This window comes from Micromys minutus (assembly GCF_963924665.1).
Source record: "Micromys minutus genome assembly, chromosome: X".
Taxonomy (NCBI): domain Eukaryota; kingdom Metazoa; phylum Chordata; class Mammalia; order Rodentia; family Muridae; genus Micromys; species Micromys minutus.
The window spans coordinates 126457975-126485474 of NC_137970.1; the positions used below are offsets into that span (position 1 = coordinate 126457975).

A 27500-nucleotide genomic window follows, 5' to 3' on the forward strand; every position below is an offset into this window, starting at 1 on the left:
ATTCTAAAGATCACATAATCAAAAACTATCTGCAGCTGGCAAAACCATGCCTCAGCTAGAGCATGTATAAAATGATAGTTGCTATGGACAATCTGAAGCAGCCCCTTACTCCGCCCCCAAGATTGAAATGAAAATATGTTCTGTGTTTTTCAAAGAATCCAAAGCTATAGGAAAGGCCCCTAAAAGAATCTGGAACTTGTATCTAGCCCCCACCTTCTCATTCTCATCATTCAAGCTTTTATTCTCTCCATACTCATACCAGCAGGACTGTCATGTGTATTCCCACCCTGACCCAGCAACAGGACTCAGCTTCTAGGAATGGGCCCTTAGATTTCCCATTCACACACATCTTGGCATCTTGCCCACCACCAATTTTCTGTAGAAATCTGGGCATTCAGGAACAAATGTACTGACATTTCCAAGCACAAATAGTATGATGGCAATGAACACAAATCTACATCAACAGAGTAAAAAGGCAGCTTGCTTTATTCTTGGGATGTAGATGGGGAGCAGGGGCATCCTGTAGCATCCAATGAGCTTCACCATGCCTGAGAGGCATCAAACAAGTGGCACATTTAAAAATTACAACACCTGGGAAAGATTCTAGGCATGTCTATCAGCCCACCTTCCTTTCATTAGGCCCAGGCCTCCCAACTCCCACAATGTCATCTCTAGGCGAGGTCTATGTTGTTCATTGGGTTTGGCCTTCCTTGCTTAGGCCACTGAGAAGAGTGGCTCTGCTCCAGATGGCATAGACATTCTTTTTGCATGGATACTGTGCCCAAAATCCCTGTGATCTCTCTCCTTCAGTCACTGGTGAGAGAAGTGGGCCTCATGGTTAAGCCTTGAAAGGCAAGGCAGATTCCCCCCTGCTATTCCTTAGGGTAGAGGCCACCAGGACAGCTGCTTTTTATTCCTCCCCATCCTCTTCCTTCCCCTCCCACCCAACCCTCCCTCTTTTCCTCCCCCCAACCTCCTTCTCAGCCAGCACTCAGTGGGGTCCACCTTTGTCAGGCTGCCTCAAGGAGCTGCCAGCCCCCAGAGCAGGTTCACAAAACAGAAAACAACTATTGGCAAGCACAGAAAAGAAGAAAAACTACAAAATTCAGGGTTGCCTTTGCCTACAAATAATTGCAGCTCCTAGGAGGGGAGAGGTCATTCTCAGCATGAAGCTGGACATTCTCTTGTGCTTAGGACAGTCCGCCTCACCTCTCTGCACTGACTTCCCTGTCTCCAAGAACATAACAAGAATACCATGTGTAAGGACACAGTGGTGCCCTTTATGGGTATGACTCTATGCTGGTTGTTGGCATAGATTCTTGGGGAGAGGAAACTAGATGTAAGAGAAGTGTCCCTTCTTGGGGCTTTCTATTACCAAAGTCCTGTGCACACATACATATACAGGTAGGAGTGTGCATGAGCACAGCGTGCAAGCACACACATCGACACACACTAGATTCTAAGGGGAGGTGAGGGTCAGGCTCTCTAGGCCTGGGCTCCTGCTGGAGCAGCTCAGACAGTGGTGACAGAGAGCAGAGGGTTGTAGATCCTTTTTCCATCAGCTGAGCGGGCACCATGGGCCAACATCTCCTGGATAGTGATCCAGTTGTCCAGGATCTTCTTGTTTCGTTTCTTCATGGTCTTACGGTGGCTCAGGGCAATGATGTTGAGCTCCGGTTTGCCGTCACCATTCTGCTGCTCCCTTAGACATTCCAGACGGCTCTGCATCATGAACTCACGCCGCTTCCGTTGCTCCCGTGCTCGGATCAGGTGTTGCTTCCTCTCTTCTTTGCTCCAGTAGCGACCCATCTTCATCTCACTTACTGCATCATCATCAGTGGTCATACCACTGCGCTCCTCTCGGATCTTCAGGGCCCTGGCCTTCAGCAGCCGGTCTCGCACAGGCCTCTTAGCCACATAGCGGGTCCCATCGCTTCGCACTTTTACCTTCCACTCCATGCGGGGTGCTTCAACAGCTGCAGCCACCACTCCTCCCACCCGAGGACCACTAGCCAAGCTCAAGGAGCCATGGCCCAGATCCTCCAGGGTGCGTGGCGGGGCCAACTGCACACAGCTATGGTATTGCTCGATCTCCTGGCCACGATGGCGCCTTGAGAGGTAAGGGCTACCTTCAGGGCCCACACGCTCCAGAGTAACACTTGTCTTGGTGCTGCGGCGGACACGCTCTTCTGTGTGCTGTCTCCGGCCCACTTCAGAATTCCGAGAGAGTGATCGGAACTTCGCTGGGCTCCCTGGTGAAGGAGCTCCCTTGAGGTGGGTGGTGACAGGAGGGCCAGAAGGGGTCCGGTTCAAGTTGGTATTGCCAGCAGCAGATCGCTTCAGGGGGCTCTCTGGCAGAGGCTCCAAAAGCAGTGGAGTGCTGCGGCAGCTCTCCCCAGTGTTGTAGGCGCTGGTGCTATCCTTGTCTGATTTCTCTGGCAGTTCAGAGATATCAGATAGCTCATGCTTTTTGGGCTCACTGGCTGCTAGGTCATAGAGACTCTCCTCCTCCAGCAGCCAAGCCTTCATACAGCGCTCCCGCAACTGCTGCATCTTCTGTGCCCGTAAGATATTTCGGCACTTGAACTCTAGGTGCCGAAGCTCTTCCTCCAGCATGGCCATCTCATGGCCTAGGCTCTCATTACGGTTGACATCTAGGGCACTGTTGCCACTGGAGGCCCGGGAGAAAAAGATGCCCAGCTGGTTGCCATTTTCCAGGTGGCATTTGATCTCCAGCAGCTCCCGGTAGCGTTCATACTCTTCATCAGTGAGCCCAGGCAAGTCAGCCCCTCCCAGCCCTGCCCCTTCAGCTAGCAGAGAATCCATGCTGAAGTGGAAGTCCCTACTCTGTAGGGCATCCCCTTGTAGACCGAACTTGCGCAGGCTTCCAGGAGTGTTGGTGGTACTGGGAGGTTCATCCCCCAGCAAGTCATGTTCAGAGCTCTCTTCATTTCGGGTACTCTCATCAGTCCGGCCCACCCCACTGTCCAGGTCCTGGCTGTTGCTCAAGCCTGGGCCCCCATCAGGAGCCCCCTTCTCATCATTTCCAGTCTGGGAAAGAAATGACAAACACAGTCAGTTAGGTTCCCACAGACAAGTGGTCTGCAAAAGGACTAAAAAGAGTTCACAGCTTGCTCCTCTCCGGACCCATGCTGGAAGACAGTAAACAGTTCCTTTCTTTTTCCTCCCTCTTTCCCTCCCCAGTGAGCAGGTCTTCTTCCTTCCTTACCTGCTGGGCAGGGGGGGACTTTAGCTTCCGGGCACGAAGTTCCCCTTCATTCTCAGATCCAAAGTCATCTAGGAAGTCATCTCTGTCACTGTCTTTCCACCGCTTTGCTAGCTGCAAGGGTAGCCAACACTTTAAAGACCTCCCCAATGCCCCTCTACCTTGCCCTAGACCCTATGAACCCAGTGAAGTAAAACAGACAAGCACCTTTCAAGACAGAACCCTGTGTCACTCTTTCAGACAGACATACACACCTGGCTCTCAGGCCGGGCCACCAGCAGGGAGATATTGGTGTTCTCCTCCTGGCTCAGAATGGCTACTGCCTCCTCTCGGTTTTGGACATCCATTCCATTAATCTGCAGAGGTTCAGGAGACAGTCAACAAGAAAGCTAGTGGAGGACTCCTGCTGTGCTAAGGACAGGGTCTTGAACTCTGGGAAGGCATAAATTATCAGAATGCATTGGTGGAAATGATGGCCTAGCCTATATAAGAGCATATGTACTCAGAGAATGGAGGAATAGAAGTGGAGGGTAAAGAGGGCAGGGAGCTGCTGGCAGGAATACATGGGAGCTACTAAGGGCAGTTAAGCAGAACAGAGATGAGATTTGGCACAGGACATGGTAGGTTCCAGGATAGAAGGCCAGGTTCTCAGCAGAAAAGATCTAGGAATGGGTTGAGGAGAGGGAAGGACAGGCATGGCAGCCTGACTTCTAGTGCTCACCTGGATGATTCTGTCTCCCTCACGGATCCGGCCATCTTTGGCTGCAATGCTGTTGGGATTTACCTGCAGGACACATGCATCTTGGGGACTTGGGCACCTATGGTGCATTTTTCTGTGTGTGTGTGTGTGTGTGTGTGTGTGTGTGTGTGCGCAAGTAGGGGAAATAGCATCAGCTTGGGATGCTCCCAAGGCAAATGCCAGGCTTACTCACTTTCCCACTTCACCTCAGACTAGCAGCTTCTAAGCTCTAGGAAGCAAGGGTTGGACAGTGGGCCCAGACAGTTTGCTCCCTCAGCTTGGAAGATACAGGGTGACCAGAAGCAGCTCCCTAGCCCCTAGACAGCATTTCAGTGGCTTTGCCTCTATCCCTTGTACTGTAACTTTGCGCATCAAAGTCTTTCTTTTTTACAGTGCTAAGGAATCTACAGCTTTGTGTATGGTAGGAAATCACTTTACCACTTAGCTATACTCCCAACTTCATTGAAGCTTTCTTTTACTTTTTCATTTTTATTGGGTTATTTTTTTTTTTTTTGCATGTATGTACACGCTGAGTGGAGTCCAAAAGAAGGTATTGGATCCTCTGGAACTGGAGTCAGAGGTGGTTGTGAGACATCCTGTGTGAATTCTGGGAACTGAACTCAGGTCCTCTGGAAAAGCAGTAAGAATCATCCTTCTAGAACACTTTCCACATACATACCCCCTTTTTAACAGTCTCACTATATAGCTCTAATGAACTTCAAAGCTCACAGAAACCTACCTGCCTTTGCCTTCTGACTGCCTGAGTTAACCACACCCAACTTGTTTTTTAAACAGGGTCTCATGTAGTTCAGGCTGACTTTGAACTATGTAGCCAAGGGTGACCTTTATCTCCTGACGCTACAAAGTGCTGGAATTACGGAGGCATAAACTTCCACACCCAGCTCAGAGACTTTTCTTTTTTGGGGGGAGTGAGGGGAAAGGAGCTAGGCACTGGCATGTGGCTAGATGGTTCTACATAATGAAAATATATCAAGTGTTGGGTGTTCTGAGCAGTAGGACCTTTTCCATTTGGAAGAGTAGCTTTAGTAGCACACATAGACATCTGCCAAAGGTAAGAAAATGGGGAGAGAATGGGGGAAGGTGGGCCCCATTAAATCCTTGATGTCTGGGTACTGGTCAGCAGGACTGTCTCCCTGGATATACTGAAACCATAGCCACCCTGGCCTTGACACCAACAACCTACTGTGATACCTAGGGGGTAGGTTAGGACCTCTGGGCAGCCTTAAATCCTGGACAAGCTTTGTGGAAAGACCACAGAGCTAGACTAGAGCAGTTCTGGGGTTCTGTGTGCCAAAGCCTGCTGTAGCACCTCTTCATACCTCTCCAACGTAGATGCCTAGGTCCTCCTCATCATCTGTGCGATAGCACACCATCAGGCCCAGCTTGTCTTGGTGGCTGTTTTTACACAGCTCCACCTCCTGCCACAAGAGGTAGGGGAGGAAGTAGAGGTATAAAGAACTGGAGTGTATAAGCAAGGATGCCTGCAGCCTTGGCCCAGACCCTTGCCCCTATCGCCCCCTTGCCTTCTGCTTCAGTTATCTGAACTGAGTGTGTAGCCCTTCCCTTTGAGGTTTCCCTTCTCTTACCATCCTAAATGTGTGAGTGTTCAGTGGTTTCCCTACCAGGAAACGCCCAAATCACAAGATGTACAGGACACACAGGACACAGACATGCGTGGGACGCAAAGTCACCAACAGAGACAGAAGGAACAAATACACTACCTCACCCACACCCTCCCTGACTCAGGCTGCTCTCTACTGGGAAAGGTCATGAGGCCCAGCCACCAGGGGGCAGCAGGAGCCAAGCCTGGGCAGAGCAGCAGACTCTTGGTGGCTGCAGGTTCCAGCCAGCCAGGCCAGCCAGGCCAGCCACTAGGCTCACCTCGTACTCCAGCTCGTCCATTCGCTCTGCCTCCTGCGGACCGCCCTCCATGAACTCCGCTGGGTCATAATACTCATGGCTGATGGGGGGGCTGCCCAGGAGAAGGGGGGGATCAGATGGGCCATCTGCTTCCTTGGTACCCTAGCCCTAGCTACAAGCTGGCTAGTCCCAGTATAGTAAGCAGAGAACCCTGTTCTAAATGTACTTTCTGGAAAAGGTAGCCAAGCTACTATGTCTAGAACCCTCCTCTCTGAGCAAAACAAATGCTGTGCAAAGATTGGGAATGCTCCCCAGATGTGCTCACAGGCCTAAGGACCTAAGCAGGTACACCTAGCTCTCCCCATCCCAACTCTCAGACCAGAGATTGACTTCTCTAAAGCTCTAAGTGCCCAAGCTGCCTCTGGCACTGTATCCATTCATGCAGAACCCTCAGGAGTTACCCAGATTTTCTGCAAATCAGCATTCTTCTGCCTTCAGGGAGGGGTTGCCCTCCTTGCCCCAAAGTTAAAACTGACTGCTCACTGCTCTATGGCTTACCTCTCTGAACAAAAGGCTTCCCAGGACCACCTCCCTACAGCCACCGTAGGATTAGCAGAATGAGTCAGTGCTGCTCACATGGTCACAGCGACCAGGCCAGGATGGAAGGCCCTTCCTTCTTCTTAGAGGGCCAAAGAAAGAAGCCGAAGAGATGGAGGAAATTCAGAGCAAGTAGAAGAATGGGACAGACAAGGTATGCAAGAAGATTCAAGGAGAGATGCTTGTGAGGAGGCAGAAACGATGGCAGCAGAAGAAAGAGGATGAAGGAGCAGCTGGGTCCCAGGCACATAAGCTTCCCCTCAGCCTTTCTGCCAGCTGGTGCCAAGCCAGAGGCCTGTAGGTTCTGAGCCTCAGTGCCATGGTCAGCTCTAGTGGTCAAGCCTGCTTCCTGCCCAAGAGTGGCAGCTGAATTGTATCTCCCCACCATGGCTAGAGCTGCAGAAAGCCGCCTGTGGGTCACATGGGGAGAGCTGCCCAGTTGAAATGTCCTCTCTGGAGGCAGGGCCCAGGCCCTCCTGAGGGCAACTCACAGCTCAGAGAGGACGTACGGCTCCAAGATGCCCATGGGTGGGGTGGGCGGGCGCAGCTTGCCCAGCGCCATGATATGCTCGAAGGTGATGTCGGTCTGAGTGCCACTGTCCACCAGCTGAAGGTCATGGCAGGAGCTGTCCCCCCGCAGACGGGGGCTGCGTCTCAGCACCTGGATCACCAGGGGCTCCTTGGAGGCACGCAGGGCCTCTAGAGTTTGCTCCTGAGACAGCTTGGAGAGCTCCTTTCCGTTCACCTGTGGCAGAGATATGCCTCTGTGAGAACCCTCAAGAGCTGACTTCTCCCCTCCGGAAGTAAAGTCCAGCAGGACCCTGAACTGCTAACCAGCACCCAGACCTGTTCAACCAAGGAATGTGCTCTCCACCCACAGCCCTAACTATCCCCTAGTGCCCTCCTTCCCATTTGTCAGCCTTCAACCCAGAGTTCTGTCTGTGTTGCTGAAATTCCCTCAAAGCCGGGTAGGTGGCTGAGTATCTGTACACAATCTGAAAGTCCTGCTATCACCTCAAAACATCTGCAGTTCCTCCTCCACCAGGAACCATCCAGAGCTCATTGACTCCCCCACAGGATCTTTCTTCTGGCAGCACCGAGGCCAGATATAGGCCAGAGTTAACAACTAGTGGACTGCAGAGTTCTTTGATAATAATGGAGACAAACTAGGCAGCCTCAGTGACTGTCGATTTGTACCACCCAACACTGGGGCCAGAAGATAGCTGAGTTGAAGAAAGCAACAAACATAGGGAAGAGAAAATGGAGAAAACAGTAAAATGTACAAGGCTGTTCCTTCTGCTGACAACATATTTCCTGAAAAGAAAAAGGTCTCCTGACATTAAAAAGGTCTGAAATTGCAAAGTGTCCTTTAAAAGGTGCTAAATAATGGCCAACACAATTTTTTTGGGCACTTGCTATACACTGGGTTGCAGGCAGGGCCCCTTAAAGTGAGTCCTCATCTAGCCCTGGCAACTTTAAGGGAGACACAGATATTGCCTCTGTTGAGCAGATGAAGAAAGTGAGGCTCAGCCAGGTGAACAAACTGAGACAAGTAGAGCCTGCACAGTGGCCACTACACAGGGAGGATGCCTGAGGCAGAAGCAGGACTGGGAAGAGCAGAATGATGGGGTTGAGGAGATGTCTTTCAGACAGAAGCAGGCTGAGACCCTGGGTGAGAAAGGAAAAAGGCCATTACTGAGTGGGCAAGCAGGCAGGCAGCCTCAGCTGGGTGTCAAGCAAGTGCCCCTTGGCAAAAGGCTGACCTCAGCCCAACCAGAATCTCTTAAGGTCTTCCTTGGAAATTGACAAGATGAGGAGTGGGGGGGAGAACAAACAGGTGCTACCAAAATTTAGGGTACTTGTCCAAGTCCAGCCAAAAAAAAAAAAAAAAAAAAGCAGGAGGAAGCAGTTTCTAGAGATGGCAGTTGCTGAAAAACTGGACTAAGCAAGAGTATACCCATTGATCCCTACTGTGATGAGAATGGAACCAGCAATCACTCCCACCTAGAAGGGAGGTAGGCAGCGTCTTCAAGTTGGTGCAAAGAAAGTGATGGACCAAAAACAGAGGTGACACTTGGGAGGCTACGGAGAATTACTATGAATTTGAGGCTAGTCCGACATACTGTCCTACTCTCCCCCCCGACCCCCCCTTGTGTGTGTATATGTGTGTGTGTGTGTGTGTGTGTGTGTGTGTGTGTGAAAGAACTGGGCATGCTGGCTTATGCCTTTAATACAAGACCTCAGAACAAGCTCAAAGTCATCCTCAGCTACATAGGTTACAAGAGAACCTGTCAGACAGAACACAGAAGGAAGAGGGAGGGGAAAAAAACAAGTGAGGAGGCTAGTTTTCTTAGGACACAGAATAAGGAAGAAAGTACTTGGAAAGGACTAAAAATAACCCTTTTGCTATCTATGACTGTGTAGATAGCACATGCAGTTGTAGATAGTTGTAAATCCTCTGCTTTGCCTAGTTGTCCCAACATTTGCAAAGATCCTGTGCCGTGCACTCACAGCATCAGCACCTGCCTGTTTCTTTTTTCTTCTGCCCTTTTAACCCTCTAACACTTGATTAGGGAGGAAAAGGGTAAAGAGGAAAGGATAGAGATCCCTGAATAAAGTCAGGAGCCAGAAAGGGGGTGATGTTACACTGCTTCCTGCTGATTAGAGGCATCAAGTTCCCTGGGGCAAGTTTGATCTTCACCATCAGGATATCTAATTTCTTCTTATTGTTTCTTCTTTACTTAACAAAACAGAACCAACAACAACCAACCAACAACCCACCTATCAGAGCTCTAGCATTAATATACCCCCTGAAGGTCCCCAGAATTCCAAATGTCACACAATTGCAGAAAATATTTGCAGCTAGCAAAACCATGCTCCTGCTAGAGCAGGAGGCAAATCATAGTCAGGTGCTGTGGACAATCTGAAGCAGCCCCTCTACTGCAATCTCCTTTAAAACCCTCCACCTGCTCCTGCAGTCTGTGTTGTTGACTCTGCACCACCTGCCTCCAGCCCCCAAGGACAGGTAGGGTCGCACAGCAAACAGCCCAGGGCACAGGCAACACCCCACATTCCTACAACTGGGATTAAAATGAACACACATACCTATTTCTGTGTTTTTAAAAGAAAACAGATTCTTACTATATCCCCCCTCTTCTGTTTTAAGCCACTAATTGTGCTGTGTGTATCTGGAAATTATAAACAGAAAAAAAATACCTTGGGTAATTTCTTTTAGACCTATATTTTCATGTTCTAAAATGCAATTTATAAAAACTTCCATTTTTGTTGCGAGTCATACCTGTAATTCTAGCATTTGGGAGGTGAAAGCAGGAAGATCAGGAGTTGGATGTCAACCTGGGCTACCAAAAAAGCAAAAACAACAAAACTTCTACTTTGTCTGAAGAGACACCAGTCTATTGTGGAACATTTTTAAACTGTAAAAAATCAAAATTGCTTGTGATCTCAGGAATGTATGTTGTAATGTAGCCCTGCAGGCATACTTCCAGCCTTTTCTTTATGTGTGTTATGAGGTAGCGGTAGGTCCTTCAAACCCTACTGGCCTAGATAGAACCTACTATATAGTAAGAAGACCATTTCCAGTTTTTGGTATAAAGAATATAACAAAGATATATTTGTGGTATCTTTTGTGTATCTGTGTAATTTGTAGTTATCCCAAGTCTTTTTTGAAGTAGAATTATTGAAACATCTTCAAGAGACAGCTTCTTTCAGGAAAAACATTTTCTAGGAAAGTATTTCTTAAAAAAATAATTTAGATGGATCTGGGTCTAGTGGCACAGAGCACTCAGGAAGCGCAGAGGAATCAGGACTTTAAGGTTAGCCTCCTCTATATGGAGAAATAAGAGATTAGTCTGGGCTACATGAGATCCTGATTCAAAAAAGGGGTAGGGAAAAAGAAGGTAAGAGAGGGGAAGGTCAGAAAAGCACTGCATCTACTACTGTAGAGGCCATAGTTACAGACAGGCTAGGGAAGGGACTATGTATGTACAGAACACCAGCTAGATACCAGCCAGGCACCAGCCAAGATGTATTGGGAAAAGCCTTTGACAAGGATATGAGAAGTGGTCTCCACAGCAGTGGCCAGAGCCGGCTGTTAAAAGCAGACATTAATACCAGCATTGTGACTGAGAAATTTGCAACAGAATGAGCAGAATTAAAAACAAAGGCAATAAAGACTAAAGCCTTCTGGCTCTCTAATTGCTTTTGTGTGTCTGGAAGTAAACACTTGATGGTGTGTGGCTGTACATTTCTTCACCCTGCTCAGTGGTAACTCATAGTAGTGACTTGAAATGAGCTAAAGTAGAGGATACACCACAGAAATCAGCCAGTGTCCCAGCTCACTACTTAGTTTTGTTTTGTAATATCTGCTAGCTAATCACTACTCAAGTGGAAACAAAGAAGCAGAAGATGTCAGAGATGATCTGGGGATTTCTGTGTGGAAGAAGTTACCCTGAAAATCCCAGGGCAGAAAGACAAGCAGAAGCACAGGGTAAGATGTTCAGGTAACACAGAACTGCAGAAATGCCTTTCTCCCTGGAATCATTAAGTTACCCAGCAGCAGTGTTACTATGGAAACCAGACACTGGGAAGAGCTTGCAGAGCAGGGATGTGGGGGCTGGGAACCCAGTTTTAGCACCTTAGAAAAGGAATCATCAAAGAGAAGGGCCAGAGGGCTCTCCTGGCCCAAGTGGTGGCCATACCCATTGGACTCTTCTCCCATTTCTTCTTCAGGTCATGGTGATTCTTAAGAACTAGTGAAGATAGGAGAGAAACTGTGACAAGGAAGAAGTCCTTCTAGAGTGAACAGGTAAAGGGCTCCTAATAAGAGGAAAATACATGAGACACTGTGCAGAGTAGTGTAGGGCCAGAGATGACAGCAGCTCTTATCCTGCATGGAATCTTGCCTGGTCCCCAACTGTTATGAGGCATTTTTGATCTTCAGAATACTGTTCTGTAGAAAGTATTCAGGCCTAGGAGTGTGGCTTAGCATGCACAAGGCCCTGGGTTCCATTTTCAGGGCTGGAACAAAAATGGCATAGAAATCCAGTCGTGCTTCCACCAGCCTCCCCTTTGGCCTCACAGGCAACGTGTGGTAGTTTAAATAGGTGGGCCCCATAGGCTCCTGTGCTTGAATACTTGGCTCATAAGGAGTGGCACTATTAGGGGGTGTGACCTTGTTGGAGTATGTGTGTCACTATACAGACAGGTTTTGAGGTCTCATATGTTTAAACTAGGCCTAATGGGGCAATCTCCTGCTGTCTGCAGATCAAGATGTATAGATCAGCTCCTTCTTCAGCACCGTGTTTGCTTCCCTGTCACCATGCTCTTGCCATGACAGTAATGGACTAAACATTTGAACTGTAAGCCAGTCCAAAAGTAAATGTTTTTCCTTTATAAAAGTTGTCATGGTCATGGTGTCTCTTCACAGCAATAGAAACCCAAATGCTGAAACTCAGCTATAAGACACTCGGGATGCCCTCTGCACTCATATATTTCTTGCTATCACCCAATACAAGCTCCACCAAACAAATCAAAACAGACCAGAGATATAATTGGGACAAGGCAAACATCCTGCCTTGGGGATAAGTAAACAGTGTGTATATGGGATGTAGGGAAGAGAGGACACTCTAAAGATGAAAACTGGGGGAACACCAATAGAGACAAGAGGCTGCATAAGACACTGCAGTAAGAAAACAAAACTCAGTAGCTACTTAGCAAAGGACATCAAAGGGCAGCAAAGCTATTCAGGTGAAAGGTGGACCCAAACCAGTCTAATACTAGATGAAAAGGATGACTGTTAGGATTCTTAGCACAGGGACACCAAACCATCAAGAGCATGTATGTATTCCACATTCCAGACTAGAGCATGTGTAATCTAGACTAAGCATTTATATCCTGGTCACAGGAGCCAAACAAATTGGCCATTAGTAGAAGAAGCACAGTGCACAGACAGGAAGGAACTGTGCCATTTATGGAAGAACATGTGTTTCTTTTTGCAAGGGAATTAAGACTAATCTCACTAAATTACTTAGGCTAGTCTCTTAACTCTGTAGCAGAGGCTAGCCTATAAATCTTTTTCATCTTCCTGCCTGTACCAAGTTATACCATTATAGGTACACACCACTATCTGATTCACACCTAACTTCTTTTTTAAAAAGATTTATTTATTCTAAGTACACTGTTGTTATCATCAGACACTCCAGAAGAGGGCATTAGATCCCATTACAGATAGTTGTGAGCCACCATGTGGTTGCTGGGAATTGAACTCAGGACCTCTGGAAGAACAGTCAGTGCTCTTAACCACTGAGCCATCTCTCCAGCCCCACACCTAGTTTCTTAAAGGCACCAGCAATAGAAAACCTACATGAAAATCACTACACAAAATCTTCCTTCAACACCTGCTTGTCATTTCTTGCCTCTCATTCTGCAACATCATGCAAGTTCAAGAAGTAATGTTCCACTGTTAAAACAACTAACCTGTCTGTTACCCAAACTGCTATGGGATCTGCACTGTGTCCTAGAAACAGGAAGGCAAATGGGTTGAATAGACACCTAACAGAGCACAGTAAAGAACCCATCCAAAATTATAATTTTATGTCAACTTGACAGAAGTTGAAATCATTTGCCAGATTGTTCTTTGGGCAAGCCTGTGGCATATTTTTTTCACTTATGATTGATGCAGGTGGACCCATCCCACAGGGGGACAATGCCACCCCTAGCTGGTAGTTCTCGGTATGACAAGAAAGTAGAATAAGAAAGCTATGGGAGGCTGGACAGTGGTGGCACATGCCTTTAACCCCAGGATTCAGAGGGCAGAAGCAGAGGAATGGATCTGTGAGTTCAAGGCCAGCCTACAGAGTAAGTTCCAGGACATCCAGGGCTACACAAAGAAAACCTGTCTCAAAACAAACATACAAACAAAAAAGAAAACCATGAGAAACAAAGTTAGTAGGCAGCACCCCTCCATGGCCTCTGCATGAACTGAAGTTCCTGCCTCCAGGTTCTTGACCTAACTTCCTTTGTTTATGAACCATGATGTGAAAGTGTAAGTTGAAATAAACCATTCTCCTTTATATCACAGCAATAAAAACCCTAAGAATAACACATTTTAAGAAAAATGTGGGCACTTCAGGGAAAGAGGCAAGTTGACTGCTATAAGTTGAAGGTCACTCTGGTCTATGCTAGGGCTGTACAATGAGGCTCTGACTCAGAGGGAGTGGTGGACAGAGACAGACAGACAGACAGACACACACACACACACACACACACACACACACACACACACGGGGGGGGGGGAAGAGAAAGAAGAAAAATGCTGGAGGGTGAACACTTGTAATTCCAGAGCTGAGGAGGTGAGACAGTAGGCTGACCTGGGGTTCACTGACCAGCCATCATAGCTAAATCAACAGTTGAACATCAAGCCAGATGAAACCCTATCTCAAAAACCAAGGTGGAGGGGTAGAGAGATGGTCCAATGGTTAAGAACACTGATTGAAAACAAAACAAAAAAGAACACTGCTCTTCCAGGACCTGTATTCAATTCTCAGTATTCATATGGAAGTTGACAACCACCAAAAATTCCTATCCCAAGGAATTCAACACTCATTTCTGGCCTCCATGGACACTGTATACATGTGGTACACAGATATACATGTAGGCAAAGCACTCACACAAATAAAATAACATAAATAAAGTAGAAGGCCAGGCACATTGGCATACTCCTATAATTCCAGTAATGGGAGGTGGAAGCAAGAGTATCAAGAGTTTAAGATTATCTTCACAATTATTTAGAGTCCAGCTTGGAGTACATGATACCTTGCTTAAGAGGGGGAGGGGAGGGAGGAAGAAGAGGACCAGAACCTCCTCCTCCAAGATGAAGAAAAGCTGGGGAGATAGTTCTGAAAGCATAAGATTCTGAGCTCAAATGGCCAGTACCCATGTAAAAGCTGGTAGTGATAGCATGTGCCAATAGCACCAGAACTGGGGCAATGAGGGAGGAAGATCCTGGAAGCTCATTGGCTGGTTCACTGAGAGTGAAGAATGATAGAATTACATCTGGCATACTTCTCTGGCCTCCACATGCATGCAAACAGGCACAAACACCAGCACACACATGTACATGCAATACACATACTGCTTAGAAATTAAAACAAATTGAACAAAGTGGAGGCTAGGGGATGGCTCATAGGTGCAATGGCTAGTTTTGGTTGCTAACTTGACTACATCTGGATAAATCATTTGACAAGGAAAGACTTAGCCTAAACCTAGGCCATACCTTCTGATGACAGCCCACATAAAAAGACATGAACAAAGGAGGTTTCTTCCTTGCTGCCTGACTGCTCTCACATTCATTGGCAAGTTTATCTATCCTGATGTAGAGACATTCCTTTGCTGGCATTTTGGCCTTCTGCTTCAAAATTCCAATATGGACTGAAGACCAGCAGCTCTCTACAACTTCCCTGAAACCACCCATACCAATGGGGGGGGGGACTGAGAAAGAAAAGAAAAGGATGAAACATATGAGGGTCAAACAAGGTATTAAAGAGGGTAGCACACAAGAACAATGATGAATCAACAACATTGAATTGTAATGAAAGCTTATACTAAACGTGCTAATTTAAAAATATTTTAAATAAATTGCTTCTGAGCCAGGTATGGTGACTCAAACTTCTAAATGCCAGTACTTAGGAAGTAGGAGCAGGAGGATCAAGAGTTCAAACGTAGTTGGGTAGTCGTAGTCCATGCCTTGTTTTTTTAAAGATTTATATATTTACTTTTATGTATGTAAAAAAATACCAGAAGAGGGCATCAGATCCCATTACAGATGTTGTGAGCCACCATGTGGTTGCTAAGAATTGAACTCATAACCTTTTAGAAGGGCAGCCAGTGTTCTTAACCGCTGAGCCATCTCTCCAGCCTGGCCCATACCCTTAATCCCAACATTCAAGACTAAGTAGTAAGTTTGACGGGCAGCCTGAAATACATGAGATTCTGACTCAAAGAAAAAAAACACCAAAAAGTTTCTGGACTTGGAGTGTAGTTTAGCAACAGAGCAATTGCCTAATAGCATCTCCATCACTGGGGGATGTAGGAAATTAAAAAAGCATTTCCTTCATTAAATACAAGCCTTCCTCCTTTGGAACAATGTTTAAAAATCTACTTTGTTCCCAGTAATATAAAAGTGACAGCTGCTAAAGGAAATTATTGTCAAAAAACAAAACAAAAAATGTTTCCTTTATCAAGTATAATCTACCTACTTTATAACAATCCAGAAGAATACTTACCTCCCAACACTTCACATACTTCTAAATGTACTTCAGTCCCTAATACAATTTATTGCTTGCATTTCCCAAGGCCTGTGTTGGCCTTAGTTTTTGTGCACAGTCACAATATCTTTTTTGAAACAATAGAAGAACTTGAAGCAATACACAGAGGATACAGAACATCTTAAGATCTGTACTTAAGTCCCCATCAACTGCCACCCAGAAACACCAGTCCCTGCCCAATGACTGTTTCCTTTGGATGACAGACTCATTTCAAGTCTATTCATTTCCCAATTTGTTACTGAGTTTGGAACCCTTGGCTGGGACAGGGATTCTAAGCACAGTAGTCACCTCAAGACATCATGGCACTAGGCACTCCTCATTCCAAGCTGATTTAGTATCCTCTCCAAACACATAGTCAATAGAATTTTATCTCAAAGTATAAAATAGTCAATTTTCTGTAAAGTAACTAGAAAGGTCTTTGAGTAAAGGCAACTATTATTCAAATTTAATTGCAAGAATATTTGTATCAGTGTTATTATTATGGTAGAATATACCTAACACAAAATTCAGTACTTTTTAAATATACAACCAAGCTGAACATAGTGGCACATGCATTTAGTTTAAGCATTTGGAAGACAGAGACAGGCAGATCTCTGTAAGTTCAAAACAGCCTGATTCACATAGTGAGTACCAGGCCAGCCAGAAGCACCCAGTGAGACCCTGACTGAAAAAAATAATAAAAAAATTAATCTAAAAAGTTTTTATTGACCTGGGTAACCAACGGCCTTTGGAGCAACACGCCTAAGTTTTATTGTGACCACTGTGATATGTATCTTACCCACGATTCTCCATCTGAGAGAAAGATACACTGTAGTGGTGGGAAACTCAGAGGCCATGATCCCACCTCCCCTCAGTCTCCAGGGTCCTCCTCCTCCTGGTATGATGCCTGTGGGACCAGCTCCTGGGATGAGACCACCCATGGGAGGCCACTTGCCCATGTTGCCTGGGCCTCCAATGATGAGACTTTCTGCCAGACCTATGATGGTGCCCACATGGCCTGGCATGACCCTGCCATAGATAAGAGCAGAAGCATTCTTTATGGTTTTGTTGTTCTTGTTGTTTCACCAGGAGATTTTGGTGCTGAGCTTGAGTGTTTACTAGATGCAGGACAAGGAACTTCCTTCCTAACAGAGAATGCTTCTGGAGGGGGAGGTGATTAAAAAAAAGTGCAGTTTTTACTTATCTTGTGAAACGTGAAAATAAAATTGTCAGCTCTTTTAGTTAAAAAAAATTTTTGTTTAAATACCCAAACACAAAATCTTTAGAGAATCTATAATGCTATACAACCACCTGCATTAATACAATACTATTATTTTATTTCAAATTCAAATTACCTAGAGCATTTAAAAAAAAAATTTTCAGACAGGGTCTCAGTAATCCAGGCTAGCCTTGAACCCTTGAACTCCTTGTGTCCTGTCTCTTCCTTCCCAATGCTGAGATTATGCATTGTGAATAGAGGATAAGTGGGGAAAGTGGGGTCCTGTCAGAGGTACCCAGACTGGGCAAAGCACTGGTGATTCCTGGAAGATGGGGAAGAGTTCTGCTCCCACCCTAGACTAAAACAGTTGAAAAGTAAAGCAAAGACTAGTGGCAGCTGCTTCTCTGTGGAGCAGAGGGCTTGGAGCATAGTGTCCTGTCCCCATGCTCAGGAAAGTGTGGCCCACACCTTTAATCTAAGTTTGAGGTCTGCCGAGTAAGTTCCAAGACAGCCACAGGGAAACCCTGTTTCAAAAAAAAAAAAAAAAAAAAAAAAACAAAAAACAAAAAACAAAAAAAAAAAAAGCAAAATAAAAGAGTACAATTGAAAGTGATGGGACAGGGCAGATGGTTATATCTAACGCTATGTGGCAAACGGACATGAATAAGGCTCTAAGTCAGTTGGGGTCCCCTGAGTACATAGAATCCATGTAAAGTGGATTATTATTGTGCCACAAAATGGAAAATGAACTGCTAAGATATGCCCAAACATGGATGGACCTTTAAAATGGTTTATATTAAGCAAAAGAAAGCAAACACAAAGGCACATATTGTACGGCATTCCATTGAAATGGAACGTCTCCATCAGTCAAATCCATGGGGACAGAAAACAGTATAATGGTTGCCAGGAGCCGGAGGAAGGTGAGTGAGGAGTGGCAGTTTAATGGGTTCATTTTCTTTGGAGGTATTGAACATGCTATGGAATGAGAGTACTAGTGGTTGAACATTGTGAATAGATGAAAAAAATCACTAATAACATTTTACATTATGTGTATTTTACCACAATAAAAGTGAAAGCTATTGCTGATATCCACAGAGACCAAGGGTGTCCTTACAAAAGAAGGCTGAGGGACACTCCATGGTTGAGGCTTAACTGGAAATGGAAATGCTTGCTTGCTTCTTTTTCACACAGGATCTTGCTTATCATGTATTCTCTCTGTAGTGGATATTATCTTTAAACTCCTGTTCCTCTTTCCTTTGCCATCTAAGTACTCAGATTACAAACTGGTTCGCCATATAGGGCTAAGTGTGTTTCCTTCCTTGCAGCTTAAAAGTCCTGCGACCCACAAGTGTCTCTGATGTCTCATTACACCTACAGTTATAAAACAAGAGCCAGCAATTTGCATATCCTGCAAGCATTGCTGCTGGGGTTTAATTTTTGAGACAGGGTCTCACTATACACCCCTGGCTGTCCTGAAATTCACTATGTAAACCAGGCTGGCCAAAATCTCAGAGTGCTAGGATTAAAAGCCAGAGTCACAACACCCAGAGGTTGCTGAATTTAATTACAAATGGTTCTTGAGTTGAGATCTCATAAGAAAGTGGCCATGAAAAGAAAAAAAAAAAAAAAAAAAAAAAAAATAGAGTCCTTTGACATTGAATTGTTGGAAAGAGATTAGAGCTCTAAAGTCATCAAGAGAGAGAATCAAGAACAAGAAATCAGACTTTGGAGGGGACAAAATAGATGGAGAAGAAACTGACCTGAACAAGACAGACCAAAAAGCTCAGTCTGAGTAGGCACAACCTTTTTCGGAAGCTTTTGCAGGCGGATGAGGACAATTCAGAACACCTGCTCCCTTTGATTTTAAGTTGTCTTTGGGGAGAGGGCGTGGAGGGGCACTTGGTGGGATGGGGATTAATGCTGATAATGATTACTGAAGGAAAAAACAATTCCTAAAGCCAGAGGTAGGGAATGACTAGGAACCAAGACCTTGAGAAGGTGGGGTCACGCTGCAGCGGCAGGGGCCCTAGGAGTATTCGCCCCGCCTTCTGAATCCGAAGCTGCAGACAAAGGGAGTGTGGCGGCGGCAGCGGCGAGGAGGAGGCAGGCACACGGAGGCCCCCAGCACCAATCCTTCACCGGGAGAGTAAGGCCCTACCTAAGGACACCTACAGCTTTATTGTGCGTTGCTTGGCCTGACCTCATAGCACACAGGGCTGGACTGCTTTCCTACTAGTGTGTGGTCTCCAGAAACATAAGGGAGGGGTGGGGCCAAAAGAGGTTGGGATATCCTGCAAGGCCTGAGACTTCCTATGTGGCTTGAGAAATGGTCCTTTGCATTCTCATGAATAACGCAAGTGGTAGCTGGTAAAAGTACATCATTTCTAGGGAACCCAAGTGCCACAATCAATCTGGCCTCCCCATTCTTCAGATGAGAACTCAGAGGCTGGGAAAGAAAAGAAACTGGAAAGTTAGCCTCCAGTTCCCACGGACTATTAATCCGTTCTGCTTTCTGGGATATACTGGAGATACCTTGGAAGCAGCTTCCTAGCTCATACATGTTACTGGAAGACTGAAGTGAGCAGATCAGAGTGAAAAGAAATCCCAAGGAAACACAGCGGGTCTTCAACATTCTGAGTTTATCTCCCATAGTGGCCCAACGTAAGTTCCCATTTATGTTTTTCCAATTTGCGTTTCGAAAACTGTTAACTTCCAAGGATAAACATCTGCATGTTTCCTTTACCCAGATCTTCCCAGAATGCACACCTGCTCTCACTTACAAACTTTCAGAAGCATCTTAAAACCCCAAACTACCACTCCATTCACCTTATCATGTAATTTACCACAGATCCCACCTGGCATTTCTGAATCTCCAGTTTTACCATGATACCCTTATAATTTCTTCTAATCGTGAATCAAATCAAGAAACATACATCACTTTTGTCCCTTATCTACTTTAGTCGAAAACAACCTATCCAGTTTTTCTTTTTCACTTTTCACGATATGGGACTCTTGGCACAGTCCTTATAGAACAATATCCCAAAATCTATACTTGCTGACTTGTTCTCTGTGATGAGACTCAGGTTAATCGTTTTGGCAAGAGCATCAGCCATGTGATTACAGTGTCCTCACTTATACCCCACTGTATTCCAAGGTTGGAGATGTCCAATTTCATTACATAGTCAAAGTAGTGGCTGCAGGTCTCTCTTATAAGGTGTACTTTGTGACAGGGTCTTGCCATAAAACCCAGGCTAGCCAGCCTCCTGTCTCTGCTTCCCTAATCTTGGGATTATACTTGTACTACTATGGCTGTCATAAGGTGCACTTTATTTCTTATTCACAGTAACAGAAGCCGACCCTTGCCTAAATGAATCATTCCACTGGTAGCTATCAAATGGCTTAATTTCTAGTACAGACACAGCACACATTCCACCCACATCTGCCAACTGGGGAAAGGGTGTTGGCTGCTCACCACTCCCAATCTCTGTACCCATCCTTTTTTATCCATCTCTCTAGGGCTGGAAGCACCTGCAAGACCTTTATGAGTAGCTGGTAAAGTGGTAACTTCAGAGTTGTCTATATGTTCCAAAAGAAAGTGGGTGGTGGAAAGAAAGCCAGCCACACATGGCACAGAAGAATAGATTGTTTTCTATCCTGGTTTTGTGATTTAATAGGTCTATGGTGAGGTCTTACCACTTCCTCCTGATACTGACAAAACCTGAGGCTTTCTCTAACCTTCCCCAAATTCCTGTCTGAAGCCCTCAAACCATCCGGAAAGTTAAGTTCACTTCCATTCCAGTGTGTGAGAAGGAAATGAAGACTCCAGGAACAGCCGCTTCCCATCCCACTCACCCCCACCTCACTTAATCTGTATTTACATTTGAACAAGGATCTCCCTCTGGTGGGGGTGGAGTCTGGCCTGGGGCTTTAGAGGGGATAAACCTGGGGTGGAGGGGGTCATGCACTGAGAAACAAACAACAAACAAGACTCTTCCACAAAAACTCCTTTAGAAACTAGACCAGGCTCTAGCTAGCACCTTTCTTCTCCAAAGCAGCAGTGTGGGTAATGCTGTCTGGTAGTTGGCTGAGATTTCCCTACCCCCCCCTGCCTTTTCAGAGGCCAGCTGCCCCTCCACAACTTTGTAGTTCTGCCTAGGAAGCAGACAAAAAGAAGGAATGCCCTATAAGATCCATAGCCAACTTCCTGAAACCATACCCTTTGGGTGTTTGCTCAGTTTTCTTGTGTACAATAAATATTAGCAGCAGAGAGCCAAAGCTTCCACCACCTCCTGCCAGCCTGGCAAATAGAGGGTAAGGTCCACAACCAGAATGTTATCTGTTCCAAGCACTAGTGAAGATCACACAAAATGCATTATGAGAAGGATAAGTTTTTTGGCATCTAGTCCTGCACCTTCTTAGCCTGTTTCTTCTGTGCAAAAAGACAAATTATGCCTCTACTGTTGTCCCTGTTCCTCTCCTAACTCACCCTGCATGCTATATGTATGTCTTCACAATTGTCCAGCCCTTTTCTGGGTTTTTTTTTTTCTCCCTTTTCTTTCTCATTAGAGAAACTCTCAGAATAGGGTATGACAGTCTTCGGTCACTGGATGTTAAACAGGTCCTGTTCTATGTCTAAGGAACAACTGAATGGACTGCAGCAACAATAGCTTTCTTCTGCCTCTGGTATCCCAGGGACCCAGTGTTGACCATGAAGGAGATATATGCTTATCCACTATAAACAAATGTTTTCACCCATACATACCAGCTGGAGAAATTGAGGCACACAGCCATACAGGGACTTGTCCACAGGTAAGAATTAGGATCAGAACTACTCTTAACCAACTACAGCATCAACCTGAATTGACCATGGAAATACCCTCACAGGTCACAGGGCCAAACAGAAACATATTCTCTGTAAACACAAAATTCTTAGTTTTGAAGTTAATTGAGTTATGATTACCATATGGTAACTGCATGTATTTGGAATGTGAAGTGAAACAGGTTTTGTATATTATTACATCTACATACCTACAACTACTAATGTGTTTCTGTCACAATTTATTTCAATAAATGATCTGTGCCTATCCCAGGAATCTATATGGTTTAAAAACAAAACAAAACAAAACAAAAAGCTGTCTGGACTCAGGAGGCAGAGGCAGGTAAATCTGTGAGTTCAGGGCCAGTCTGGTCTAGAGACAGTTCAATTACAGCCAGGGCTACACAGAGAAACCCTGTCTCAAAAAATAAAATGGTAACAAGAAGAAGAGGAAGACCTGTCACCCTTCCCCTAATGTAATAGTTTGGCATAATGTTCCCAGAAGGAAAGCAAGTTAACATGTCAACATCACAGAAGAAAAGGCAAGTTTAGAAAGACCAGAATAGAATTTGGGATCTGATTAGAAAAGTGCATGAGAAGGGGGTCTACTCATTTAGAATGGGAGTGGCAAACAAAAACATAAGGAAAACCTCTGGAAAGATGCTTTGTAGCATGGTCCCAGATTCATGCTGCTTCTAATCTTTGCACCTTTCCTTGATACCTCAACATTCAGCCATCCTTTTTGTCTTATTTCACAAGCATACTCATTCCTGTACTCCATTCAGCCTTATGTCCTGACATCCTACACTAAAGGGCCTGTAAGAGATCTTATCAAATAGATTACAAAATAACACAATCATCTCAATACTGACATAAAAAGCATTTATCAAAATAACAATCTCTCACCTGGGACTCCAACACTGAGGCAGGAAGATCAAAAATTTGGGGCCTCTACTTTATAACATAATCCTGTATAATAATAATAATAATAATAATAATAATAATAATAATAATAATAATAATAATAATAATAATAATAATAATAATAAAGGATGGAGAAATGACTCAGCAGTTCAAAGTACTTGTTGCACTTCCAGAAGATTCAAATTTGATTCTCAGTACCCACACTGTGGCTCACAATTGTCTGTAATTCTGGTTCTAGGGAATTTGATGGATGGCCAGGGGAACAGCAAAGAATGAATATGGTACAGACATTCAAACAGGCAAAATACTCATACATATACAGTAAATTATTAATTTAAAAAGATACCCTTCTCCTTATGGTAGAAAAGTGAACACTTTTCCCCACCTCCACCACTAAAAAACAAAACAAGTAGTTCGATGTCTTGGCACTGAGAAAGACAAAAATGAATCTTAGAAAACAATTCCAAGCCTAGCATAATGGCTCATGCACTTGACTTGAGGCAGGAGGACTGTTATGAGTTCAAGCCCAGACTGCTACATTGTAAGTAATAGACTAGCCTGGGATACAGCTATACCACCTTAAAACAAAATTCCATTTACAATAGCCTCAAAAAGAATAAAATACTTAGGCTGGAGAAATGGTTTGTTAGTTAATAGCATTGGCTGCTCTTGTAGAGGACCCAATTTTAGTTCTCAGCACCCACATGGCTTATGAATGATTGTAATACCAGTTCCAGATGACCCTTCAGTCCCAGGGATCTGATGCCCTCTATGGCCTTTTAGGGAACGAGGTACCTGAAATAAACACATTCATGCACGAAAAATGCTCATGTACAATTAAAAATAATAATAAAATCCTAACATAAAAAATTTTAGGGCTGAAGACATGGCTCAGAGGTTAAGAGCATTGACTGTTCTTCCAGAGGTATAGAGTTCAAATCCCAGCAACCACATGGTGGCTCACAGCCATTTATAATGAGATCTGATGCCCTATTCTGGTGTGTCTGAAGACAGCTACAGTGTAGTCATATAAATAAAAATAAATAAATCTTTAAAAAAATTTAATCTAACAAAGGAAATACAAGCCATGTTTGAAATAAAGATTTGGCCCAAATAAATAGGCAATAAATACTCTACAATCTGATTTAATTCCACCCATCAAAATTCTAGTTTATTTTCAGAAAACAAGATGATCCCAAAATTCACATGGAAAGAAATGAGACCCATTAATGCCAAAACATTCTTTAAAAAGAGATAAAATTGGAAGACTAACTACTTCCTAACTTTAAAACTTCCTAGAATGTTCCACCATAATAGCATAAAGACACACTTTTGCAAAACAGATATGTAAATGAGCAATAAGCACAAGAAAAGATGCTTTACAGAATTTAGCCAATAGATATGCAAATCACCAAATCCACAATGAGAGGAGGGGGGTATGACTCCTTAGTAGAGGAGCATGTGCAAGTCCTTGGCTTCTATCTCCAGCACTATATCTAAGCAAACAAACAAACAAACAAAACTCCACTGAAAGATGCCATTTTATCACTAGAAAATTACAAGTGTTAACAAGCATGTGGAGAAATTGGAGCCATTATATATTGCTGGTGTTATTGTTAAATAGTACCATCACCGAGTAGTGACTGTACTTCTATAAGTTACCATATAATCCAGCAACTCCATTTTTAGGTATTACTCAAAAGAATTGAAAGCAGGAATTCAGAGATCTATATACCAGAATTAATTGTCCCATTATCCACAATAGCCAAAAGCACTGAATTGTGTACTCTTTGAAAAGATATATTGTATGGCCTGTGAATTTGATGTCAATAAAACTATGATTTTCTTTGAAGTTCTAGTGTGTCAAGGTGAGAAAGTCTGTACTGGCAAGTTGTAGAGTTCATGAGTATACATGGATGAAGTCATTTTGAAAGTACAAGGAGTGGGCTAGACAGAGGGCTCAGCAATTAGGGGTGCTGACTGTTCTTCCAGAGGACCTGGGTTACGGTCTAGTGCCCATGTGGTAGATCTGGGTGCCTGTAACCCCAAGATCTGACACTGTCACAGATATGCATACAGGTGTACATAAAATAACGGTAAATACATTTAAGAAAGAAAGAAAAAACGGAGAGACAGGGAGAAAACCACGAAATATGGAGGAAGCACACATGTTTAAGGATCTCAGGAAGCAGAATAGGGATACTGGAAACTGCCAGGGTTTTCAGGACAAAAGCTGAAGGAAACTCTCCTTAAGACCTATATGAGCATCCATCTCCCATAAGCTCCTCACCTGGGCTACCTAATAGATTTTACTGCTTTCCATATATTATTTCTATATTCATTCATTTTGTTTTTACTTAATTTGAAAGGATAGTTCTGCCTTTAAAAACCATCTGGTCTCCAATTGGGCCAAGGAGAACCAAGAAAATGAAAGTTTGTGTCCAAACTTTTAAAAAGTAGCATCTCTTGGGGGCTGAACACAGAGGATGAAGGTTGCTCTGCAGTGGCCTGCTTTCTAACCAGCCACCTAGTTAGTACAGGGCAATTTTTTTTTCTGTAAGAGGTTGGTCTCTCTTTTAAGTAAGAAATCCAGCAGGGACTCTCACTTAGGGTCACCTCAGCCTTCCTGCCCATTGAAACCTCAATGGAAGCAGTCCTAGTTCTGAAATCCAATGGGTTCTGCCGAACCTATTTTGTCAGTACCAAGCTAGGTCATCGGAGATTCATATTCCACTAGGCATGGCAATGGACAAGCGAGAGCTCCAAACAGTAGGAACAAGAGGAGAAACAACAGTGATGTGGCAGGTTTGGCTGAGGGCAGATAACAGGAGACCACATATAGTCAAATAGAGGCCAGAAATGCCAGCAGGCTTGGACAATACCTCCCCCAACCTGGCTCTCCATGCCCACCCTCTCTTGCCCATTACCTCCTATTCTTGCTAATGAAGAAGGTAAGATCACAGCAAAAATGCTGGGCTCTGAAGCCACCTCAATACCACCCCACTACTATGATTGACACAAACTCCCCTGCTACTTCCGCCACATTCCTGAAGGGAGTTTCCTCTATTCATCCAGGAGCCTACTACAGGTTCTCCCCCAGAAAACACTAGCGTGCACTTAATTCCCAGGTCCTGATCAACAAGTTGAATAGCTGAGGCACAAGTCACTAGAATCACTTGTTTGCTCCCACTTTGGCTCCTGGTCCTGACTCTCTCTGATAGATACACTCAGCCCTAGTATGTCTCAGTGCACATTATCCGGGCCACATTTCACTAAAGTACTATCAGGGTGCACACACAGAGAGTATACACTCGCGGGGCTGGCGAGCCTCCGCGCACACACAGACGGGGCACAGGCACGCACTCACGTAGTCACGCCACGCACAGGCAAGGAAACCCCACTCGTGGCTGAGTTGCTGGCTCAAGGTGCAAGTGGGCAGCAGGGTGTCTTCTCCCGCCCCGCACGCGTCGCTCTCAATGCCCTCCTTGTCCTCAAGGCCCAATAGGCCAAAGAGAATGCCAGCAGTCAGAGCACTGCTGGGCACCACCATCCCGGCGTCACCCACTCACCCAAAATGCCCGAGACCCTGGAATCTCTAGTCGTGTCGTGACTGAGTCAGACTAGAGAGTAGATGCGAGAATGGGTACCCAAACCCAGCTCCATTGACGACGTTTAGAATCTGGCCTTTCAGGACCAGGATTCGGCCTCTATCCCTCGGGCACTTCACTGCTTCTTTGGTTCTGGGTCCAACCAGGGAAGCATGTGCCCGGAATCCAGGCCGTTGCTATGTAACCTTCATCCCGCGCGGGCTACTTCGCACCTCGCTGTCCCGGGACAGAATCTTAACTTCCCACCTGGGCTGATCTGGACATATGGCTTGTGGTCTTTACTCACTCAGGGTGGCAGGTGATGTGCTTTGAACACCTATCTTCTTCACCCAGTTCCTTCCATCCATGGATGGTTCCCACAGGGCGCCAGCATCCAGCAACCCGTAATGTGAGGGCGAGATCAGCTCCCTACCTTTTTCTCTCGAGCCCTCTGGCCTTCCCACACCTGCCTTTCTTACTCCACCTGGCCCTCCCCCTCGGGTTTACAATTTTTCTACATCCAGCTGCGCCCCCCCCTCGCCCCAGCAGCCTAGGCGCCCTACCTGAAGCATCACTTTGTATTGCTCCTCCGGTTTCTGGACCACGCACATATTACATCCCATGGTGCTGGCCGGCGAGGGAAAGAGGAGAGAGGGAAGAGGAAGGGGTCTTTCACTGGTCAGCGCGTGGGACCACGGGTCCCGGGCCTGGGCCCGGGGCCATACCCTACCACGGGGGGCCGAGCCGCCTAGCGGGGGAGGGGGGCACGCCCCTAAGAGGAAGGCAGCTCCACGCCTCTCGACTTAACTCTTTGCTGGCCGAGGCCAGACTCAGGCATGCTCCTTCGCACCCAGCCAGGGGAAAAAAGGACGGCGGGGGGATGGGCGGGCGCGCCGGGCGTTGCCTGGCTACAGCCCCCCCTACCCCAAGAGGCGCAGGAGCGCGCCTGCCCGCCGGGGCCTTCAGGGACTGTCAGGGGCCGTGGGCCACACGGCTCCCCGCCCGCGGGGCCCGCCGCTGCCGCTGCCTTTGCCGCTGCCTTCTCCGGCTCCCGCCCATGGCCATCAGCCCGAGGAGTCCAGCCTCCGGGCTTGGCGACGTGGCCCGGCTAGCCGACGGAGAGGCGGCCAGGCCCGCGCCTGCTGTAGCCTCTCGGGGTCCCGCTTCTCCAGCTCACGGCGGTCTCAG

General features: G+C 45.7%; 1 protein-coding gene across 1 annotated transcript; it reads right to left on the reverse strand.

Moving 5' to 3' along the window:
* Nucleotides 1-972: 972 nt before the first annotated feature.
* Nucleotides 973-27500, reverse strand: PDZD4 (PDZ domain containing 4). Its single transcript, XM_080910006.1, is given in 9 exon segments — nucleotides 973-3051; nucleotides 3230-3340; nucleotides 3481-3582; nucleotides 3948-4010; nucleotides 5306-5404; nucleotides 5868-6001; nucleotides 6004-6008; nucleotides 6935-7188; nucleotides 26876-27500. Coding segments are annotated over 9 exon segments (2367 nt in total). The 5' UTR covers nucleotides 26936-27500; the 3' UTR covers nucleotides 973-1512.